Genomic DNA, 9,690 nt, shown 5'->3' on the forward strand with positions numbered 1-9,690 from the left:
AAATATATTGCCTAGTATCTGTCTTTCAAACTGGAGGGGGATATGGTTGAGATTTGGCATAGAACTAAGTGATTTTGACCATAAACATTTAATTATAAACACTTGACAATGCATCACTTGCACATACTAGAAAAAGTTAGTGGTGCTTTCATTTATATTTTACTTTTACTCTAATGATTCTTTGTGTGATTCCATAACCTCCTTTGTACAACCAACTAAGGGGACATAATCCAACATATAGGACAAAAAAATGAACTTTGCATTTGTCCTTGTCATACAAATCAATAGATATACCATGCCAGGTTTATCCTTTCACATTTTTTAAGAATAACCAAAAAAATCAAAAGTTACAAATTTTGGGTTATTACTTGCAATCTATAAAAAGTTGACCAAATGCAGCACACATGCTCTTAAGCAATAATGATTTCAAACACGTTCACAAATCCAAATCCATCCAATGCTATGCACTGAATGGGCACCTCTCTGCCCTCTATTAAGGCTTGGCTTCAATTACTTAATACTGTGACCCCCTCTACAAATTAACATATGAAACCAGAGGCTCTCCCATCACGTTTAAAAATTTCAGGGCCCCTGGGTTAAATTGGACTTGACAACCTTCTTGCAGTCAAACTAAATTCTTTATCCCACTGGGCTTCCCCTATGCAATATCAACTGGATTGCCTTCACCCTTGTAACTCCCTACCTCCATCCATTCAATTTACTTACTGTTTAAGGTACTTGTCTTGCTACACTGTACTCCCCTTGCAATTGATAGCAGTTCTATACTTATCTTTATGACCCAAACTTCCAAGGCACATGTAAGTTTTATGTACTGATACAGATTTGAATTAATGCTGAAAGTAAAAGATCAATTTTTGAAGAAAATCCAAAGAGGGCAATATATTACCAGGTATAGGTACACATAGCAGCCAATGTGTGTGTAGTATATACTGGTAAATGACTGTAGGCCAAGAATGACTTTGTTTTTACAATGCCCACCAAAAGATATGTAGAGTAAAAAAAGGTTGATGACTTTCTAATTACTTGAATAATTCAAAAGACTTGGCAAATAAATGTCAGATAATAGCTAATATAGTTAAAGCATGGTATATACTCCAGAAGTATGATGGGGAAGGATGACTTATAGCACCTGAACCATATCAAACCACAGAAAGGTCTGCAGAAGAACATCCTCTTTAATGTGCATAATATAAACATACAATTAATGTAACTGCATTGAAATTTCAAGGGCAATTTCTACTATAGAACTCAGGGCCATTCCTGAGATCTAAAAATGCAAAACAAACATGCAATTGTGTTCTTTATTATAAATTCAAAAAATGTTGTGGAATTTCTTTCCTATGAAGGCAGAATATTAGGTGGTAGTTACCACCTAACTTAGTTTTTTGAACATGCAAGGAAAAGCAGAGCTGCACAATCTGATCCTTGGGGTCATGCGCTATATTGGGGCACACTGCTAACATGTGCATAACTCCAATATACATGACTTACAAAACTTCAGTTTGTGAATTGAATGACAACTGAAAGCTGTGTCTGTCTTTCCCTTCCTGTCAGGTCTATCTCTAGAAACAATGTCGCAGAAGCCAGCTAACTAATATACCTTCTGCTGCCTTGTCACACCCAGAGAACAGAAAGGGGTTAAACAAATACTGCTTTCTACTGAAATTATGCTTACAAATAACTTCAAAACCATTTTTCTAATTAATTTACATTGTAAAGTTGCAATGATTGTAGGGTTTGCATAAACTCTAAGGTTCTGTGGGAGTAATGCTTACCACAATAAGTGCATTTTAATGTGCTGGAACATTCATATAATACCCTGATTGCTAATTGACTGTGCTTATGGCTGTGCAGCAGATCTGCCCCCATCACGTATATAGGCAGGATTATTCACTGCTTTCAAAAAGCTTTACCTGAGTTTTGTTGAATACAGTCATCAGACTTAAATACATTTCCAGTCATTTCTAGAGGAGGATTAATGGCAAATTTCTATATGCTGAACAAGAAAGTTTATTTTCTGTTCTGTGCTCTAGTAATAATATCATATAAACTAGAAAAAAAAAGTTCTATTACTAAATATGATAAAAAAAACATAATATTGGTACCCTTTCTACCAAACACAGGGATTAAGAAAAGGAAGTGCGATCGTTGAAGGTGAACTCCACCCCAACAAAAACTTAAGCATTTTGAAAAGTAAACAATTTCAAGAAACTTTGCAATATCCATCATTTTAAAATATGCAAAAACACAAGGTAAAATGGTAGTGCTGTAATTTAAAAATTAGTCGGTCTCCTCCCTTTATGTTACCCGGTATTTGTTCTAATCCTACAAACACAGTGCCAGCAGGATCCCCATAGTGTTTCTTTATAATGATGTGGGACACTACAGTTCATTTTACCAGCTCTAATATTGCATATATGTTCACCAATTCTGAAACCTACTGCTCTTTTGGTTCTACCTACATAAAATATATTGCATGAGAAAACAATCAAATACACTACATAAATAGAGGCACACATAACATTATCTATTTATAGGATACCACTTCCAATGCCTTTTTTAGGTAAGACATATGGACATGCTACACACCGCTTACATTCACATCTAAAAGTTCCCTTTATACCAAAAGGATTGTGTGTATCATTCTTTCTTGCCCAACTTCTGGATGGGCCAAAATATCTTTAGGAGTGCGTGTCTTTTTAAAGCAGACTTTTTAAAGCAGGTTCACATCGCAATATTAGGTCTGCTGTTATTAAGTGCCAATGTATCCAGTTGTAATGGTAACCTTTTTTAAAAACACTCACTCTCAAAATCACTTTCTTTAGAGCAGTTTCTTTTTGCCCCTCAAAATTGCTATTTAGAAGTGTTGCGTATATAGTTGATATGGTGTCCACTCTTGTAACAAACCATCCCTATCAGTTGGTTTTTTAAAGAGCTTGCTGTCAAGTTTGCCTTCCAACACTATGGGGGAGATTTACTAATTCATGAACGCTCTGAGCATATTTTTCGCAACTTTTTCGCACCTTGCACGACTTTTTCGTTGCTTTCGTGACTTTAACGTACTTTGCCACAAAATTTGTGCGACAAAATCGGATTGTCGCACTGAGTACGAAAGTTTCAGATTCATTCAAGCTTCGTTATCGTGACTTTCCTTGGGCCAGGTTGGAGCTGCAGAGTGCCATTGATTCCTATGGGAGACTTTCCTTGGGCCGGGTTGGAGCTGCAGGGTGCCATTGATTCCTATGGGAGACTTTCCTTGGGCCGGGTTGGAGCTGCAGAGTGCCATTGAGCCCTATGGGAGACTTTCCTTGGCAAAGGTTGGAGCTGCAGAGTGCCATTGAGCCCTATGGGAGACTTTCCTTGGGCCAGGTTGGAGCTGCAGAGTGCCATTGAGCCCTATGGGAGACTTTCCTTGGGCCAGGTTGGAGCTGCAGAGTGCCATTGAGCCCTATGGGAGACTTTCCTTGGGCCAGGTTGGAGCTGCACAGTGCCATTGATGGGAGGCTTCCAAAATCATGCACAGAAGGATCAAAGTCGGAAAGGTTTTCCTGCATTTTACGATCGTTTGGTACACCAATAAGATATTACCGTGACTAATACAATTTTTTCGTAAGCATATTCATGATCTTAAGAAATTACTGTATCCAATCCGAATTTGTCCTATTCGGGATTCAAACTCGTGTTTTCATGAATGTGTCCCTAAGAGTTTGACTTCCAAGTAGTTAATGTGGTTAATGTGGTGCATATGGTGGAACGAACTTACTGCCCATCGATGTGCCTTTTAACTGTAAATAAAATGATTAATTCAAAAATTCCTGCAATGAAGTAGAAAGTTCACTTTCTGCTCTTAATTTATTACATATAGGTGCTATGCCCATTTCATGTGAGATGCTTGTGTATATAAGGAGGATACATCACAGGTGACCCATAAATAATCCCTTTTCTTCAGTATGTAATATTACTTAACTTAATAATAGATCAGTAGCATCCTGAACATGAGGCTTGCTTTATCCCTATATTCTATAAATAAAAATCAACAAACTCTGAAAGATTACTAGCTAATGAGTCAGTCCCGGAGATTATAGGCCTACCCGGTTGATTGACTTAATTCTTATTAATTGTGGGCAAATGGTAGTAAAATACTATTCTAGGGTCACTCCTATACAAATAATTACTGAATTTATTGGCATGATCATCTAACCTCATATATGTGTGTTTATCCCCCAACTGTCACATGGCCTTTTTCTTAATGTGGTCTTCCTTTTGTTGCATAACAATGCCTCCTTCCTTATTTGCTTGTTTTATGATAACGGTATCTTCCTTTATCAAACTTTGTATGGCTTCCCTTTCTTTTTCCAAATTATTACTAATCCTAGTGGGCCCATCTAGAATATTATTAAAATCTTCCTGTACCAACTTATATAACACTTTGACATACTTCCCTTGCGAATGCTTAAGGAAAAAATACTTTTATTACATTTCTTAAATCTTTTTATGATAACATCTGTATTTCATGTTTGCTTTTCTGTTGATTCATCCATGGTTTGTAAAATAGTTAATTCCTGGATAAACTTCTGTAGATCTATAAAAACTTTAAATTTATTAGGACCACTGCATGGAGCGAATTTTAAACCCTTATTAATTCCTAATTCTCATCAGTTGTTAATACCTTATTAGATAAGTTGACAATGTGGCTAGTTGTATCCTTTAAGAGTCTTTTCTTTTGAATGCTCCTCCATACTTGCATCCCTTTGTGTCCTCTCTTGCCTCCAGTATCTTGTTAGACTGGAAATCTAAAAAAAGTATTGTTTAGTGCTGTTGATGACAATTTGAACTTGGTATCCATTTTTTAGGTTTTGAAATATTTACACATTTTATTGTGCAAGTGTTGCTTTAATGGCAAATGGAAGAACCTGTTGTGTGCACTGCAGTCTTACAATTTATGTTTGTATGCACAAGCACTCGACTTATAGGGAACATTTTTCATGATCCCAAATTTAATTAACATTTCCTGCTCCACTGCCTTATAATTAGGTTGGAAAGAAAAGCAGAAAGTTAAGAAATAGACTGCTAAACCCTGCTCTTCTCATCCGTGGGGCAAAGGAAGTGATTAAAGGCTGTTTATTTTAATTAACAGATATGAGACATATGCACACACTTGCTCACCTGTAGCTGTGCAGCAAAATACTATACCCTAATCTTAGCAACCTGCTCCTGATAATCTAAACTCTATGGTCTGCACTGGGTTATGAAGTAGAAGTAATTATGGTTTTGACTGTATTCACAGCCATTCCTTCAACGTCTACATTGTTGTGCTCAGGGACACTTTGCCTGTTCCTCCTATTGATTCTATGGTAGTAGCTCAAGGATTCCCACAGCAGTCAGTATCAACAATTGTATGGTACTTGCGTCTTAAGAATCATGCACAGATGCTGAAAACCAGATAAGATGAAGTCTTCAGTTTGCCTTACTTGAAAATTGAGTGCAATGTGTGGCATTTACATAGAAGCACAACTGCATGTATATTGGCGTATCAGGTGCAATTGCACAAGGTGCATCTCCTCCTGATGGCTGCAATTACACTTGAATTCTAGAGAGTTTTTCCTCATCATTGTGCACCAAAATATCCATCTCTTTTTAGATGGATACTTGGAGATACCACAACAAAGGCAATATGGACATTTAAAGAGTCATCTATGGGTTTGCAATGTACAGTGTTCATACCCAATTTGCCATGTTGTTTTGCCCCACAATGTAATATTTTCCCACAGAATGTAATTGCTGCCATGCACCAGGCTGCCTATGCCACAAGTTGTGATAAAATTTCTTTAAATGGGGGTTATTTCCAGAACATTAAAGAGTGTGGTTCTTATGGCACAAGTCTGTTGATTGCTACTGATTAAGCTTGCTGAGATAAACCTAGAATGACCATCATGCCAAGGGTGGGGGCATCTCCAGGGTTTCCCAGTGACAATAGGTGCACTTTGCACTCTCAACTGTAACAACAACCTTGTAAATGTAACAGAAGCGTAATTGGACTATAGATATATTAATGAACCAAATGTGTAAACTCTGTACCTACTACATGATATGTACCATTTACTATTGCCTTTTGTAACAATCCTCTTTACATTTCAATAAAATGTAAGGTGGAAAAAAATAGGCGCATTTGCAATGGTGCTAGCTCTGCTATGCAAAAGTGCCAGGAGTGTGTTTGGATGCAGGTATAGTGTCAAAACCCAGAGTCAATTTCAGTGCAGCCTCATGTGCACTTGGGGTTGTAAATACAGTTGTCCTTATAGGTTTTAGTGATTTTCCCATCTAACACAACCATTAGTTAGTTCTTGGTAGTCTAATTAGAAGACTGTTCAGGTATCCACTTTTTGAGACATAAAGTTGCCAAAACAGTTGGCATGTATGTCTAACTGCCAAATCTTCAAGATTTTAATGGGTGTCATTTTTGGGGTTTCTGGTTGCTGCAGTATGTCTCTGGATAAAGCCAATGGCACCATATTATCAGCAATACATATACAATGGTATTAGGTTTAACCTGATGCAAAGTGACACACACACACACAGACTTATAAACCATTCACAGTATTTAATGGAAATGCATGCTTTTTTTTAAACAACAGTATTGGCTGCACCAGAATTATTCACTTTATTCACTTATCTCTATCTAACCTAATGCATGCCATTAGGCTAAGGCTAATATCACACAGGGAGTTCACAAGCAGCTAATATTTCATATCAGGACATAATAAGCTAATTGTCCCACAGAAAGCAATAAACCTACCTGTTAGTGGGGGCAGCTATTTATCCCTGTGACATACATCTAAGTGATATTCAATAAGCAAGCTAGGGCTATATATCAACAGCTTTTTGTCAGATGTTTTCCATCACTGTCATGGTGTGTGTAGTGTAGAGCCTATCCATATTATACATTATGTGTTTTAATGCACAGTTACATGAATATCATTTTCCCAAAGCCAGCCAATCATTACAGTAACAAGAGGGTATAAAACTCAAACAAGTACAGGTTATATGCACAAGTCTCTGGCTGAGGTGGAACTGCAGCAAGCTGGGTATAGAGGACACCCTCACTGCATATTGGTATTCAGCTGCTGTGGCTGGATGATATTTAGCAGAAACCTGTCGTGTTTGATCATTCTAACTGAAGAAACAAACAATTAAATCTATGAAGTTGTGTGAGGGAAAGCGTACAGGCAAAACAACCCGGGGCCAATGTAGCGTCGGGCGTTCTGTGCGGAGATCCAGCCGACCGAATGGCGCGGAAAAACACACGTCCTGCTCGGGAATCGGCACAGACAGAAAGCTAAAGCCATTCTTTTTTTGGTTTAGGACACAACTACACGATATTTTTGACAAAGTATTATAAAGAAAGAACAAGTTAATACACAAACCAATACTGTATGTGGGTGTTTTTCTGTAATAAATCCTCAAAATTATTTTCTGGGGGTGAAGTGCAAGGACTTGGGATACAAGCGGCAGACAGCTGTTCCGACTCCTACTGTATGTGACACCTTATGGGTGTAGTAAAATTATTTGATAAATAGTTGGTTACTCACCTTCCATTGCGACGGTCAAGCCAGCAGAGGGCAGGTTCCGTCCCCAAGCTCTTTCCAATGGGGAGAAGTAAATTCACTTGTGGGCGCAATGTAGTCTCAGTCCTCCAGCAGCTGCAGCAGCTTCCGCGATTGCACCGATCTAGGAAAGTGGATGCAGACTGCAATGCCAATGCCAGTTGTCCACATCCCACTGCATGAAGTGATCTGACATCCCAGAGGCAACATATGTTCCTGCCCCTGCTTCAAAGAAAAAGAAGTCCGAACATTGCCTTGAAAAGCTCCTTGAAAGTTTGTGCAGGAAACAGCAAAATGCAAAACTGCTACAAGTGAACACTGCAGAAGAAAGCTGAATGCTTGCTGCTGCTCAGGAGTCTTGCAATAAATGGTATCATTGGGATCAGGGATCGAGGGTAGCCACAATCTCTAAGAAAAGCAAATATTTAGAGAATTAGTTCATTCTTCATGGTGCATGAGCATTGGAGCCAGCAGGTTCAGTCAGTGATGATGTGCTTGCGCCTTCTCATTCACAGCCAAGTGTCTGGGCTGCCTCAATAGCATCTGTGTGACTCACCAGCAGCAGACTGAGCTACTTTCTCTAGAAGAGTGGGGTCTGCAGACTGATTCCCTCACCATCCCTCCACACATCCATTGCTATGGATACAAGAGGAAGACCCATAACATTATAGTGCAAATCCTCATCTCACAGATGAGCTGGCTCATTATCAATAACTGTGTCAATGGGTGAATGGGGTCTTGGATTCTAACCCCATTCCTGGCTGCACCTATCTTACAGTTGTTCTCTCTAAGCCAAATCAATAGGAATTATCAATTCACTTCCCAGTCTCTTTCAATGTCATGTCTATTTAATGTAAAGTGTTCCAGTAGCAGATTCTAATACATGTACGTTGATTAAGTTTATTTTCTGAATCAATACATTAACCTGAAAGCAGAGTTAAGATAACACTTATTAGTACATGGTATTATCTTTTTAATGTTTGTTTAGGGCTATTTAATTTTTATGGAAACACTTTTTTACATGTGACCACAATGTAAATAATCTTCAGTATGAAGCAATGGTCATACATTCAATTACAATTTAATAATTGGGCTATTCTAATAAATAGGTAGCTTGGACATTTTTTCCCATAACAAGGGATGGAGGCATCATCAGCTCTTTCACTAGAAAAGTTTATACAGATATGAAACCTGTTATTCAGAATGCTTGGGACCTGGGGATTTCTTTATAAGGGATATTTCTGTAATTTTGATCTTCATACCTTAAAGGAGAATGCAAGTCAAAATTTAAAAAGCATACTACCCATTTGTCCTCCTATTGTTTAGTAAAAACGCCACATTTTTGGCTTACCTAATCAAATATTTACTCAATCACACTTACTTCACATTTTCTATCTGTTTTCTTGAACAGGCAGCCATCTTTAAAAAGGTATTCTCCCTTCCTTTCCCTCCTTGCTTCATACTGCACATGTGTTTCATTCCCCCCCCATCTGGCAGATCCGCTTCTTATTGGCTGGTGGGCATGTGTAGCTCAGAACAGGAGACAGGATCAAGTTACACACATGTGCATTGCAGCCTACAGGAAGGGGAGAGAGATTTCAGTGATGTCACTGTAGTCTTCACACTGCTGTAGGCCATATCTCAGAGAAGCAAGCAGGGATCTGGGAATTTAGATATGCAGTAAGTACTTAAAAAGAATGCCTTTAGACTTACTTTTAATTTATATTAACCTTTGCTTGTCCTTTAAGTCTACTAAAAAATCAGTTACAACATTATTTAAACTTAAAAGGACTATTTTGCCCCAATACGTTTTACCTAAACTTATATATAGAAATTTTCTTCCCAATAAATATTTCTTATAAAAACCTGTTGCCTATAAAATATATTCATTCTTGTTCATGTCAGGGTTCTGCTTCCTTGCTTTTCAGTGCTGAACACAAGAGAGCCCATGGGCTGCTTTCTATCCTCATTAGCTTTAAGAAAGCTGGGTGACCAAGTCTATGGCAGAAGTGCAATTCAGTGGATCAGTACAGGGGCACAGGTACCATGTGGCACAAACTGTAAA

General features: G+C 38.1%; 1 protein-coding gene across 1 annotated transcript in view; it reads right to left on the bottom strand.

Annotated features, from left to right (window-relative positions):
• npffr1.1 (neuropeptide FF receptor 1, gene 1) overlaps positions 1–8,208 on the bottom strand; it is a 103,667-nt gene extending 95,459 nt beyond the window's left edge. The window contains exon 1 of the mRNA XM_004915786.4: positions 7,611–8,208. Coding sequence (XP_004915843.2) covers positions 7,611–7,617 — 7 coding nt within the window. The 5' untranslated portion in view covers positions 7,618–8,208. The remainder of the gene's footprint in view (positions 1–7,610) is intronic.
• Between the last annotated feature and the right edge of the window lie 1,482 nt (positions 8,209–9,690).

The sequence above is a fragment of the Xenopus tropicalis genome, chromosome 7 (genome assembly GCF_000004195.4).
Source record: "Xenopus tropicalis strain Nigerian chromosome 7, UCB_Xtro_10.0, whole genome shotgun sequence".
In the NCBI taxonomy this organism is placed as follows: Eukaryota; Metazoa; Chordata; class Amphibia; order Anura; family Pipidae; genus Xenopus; species Xenopus tropicalis.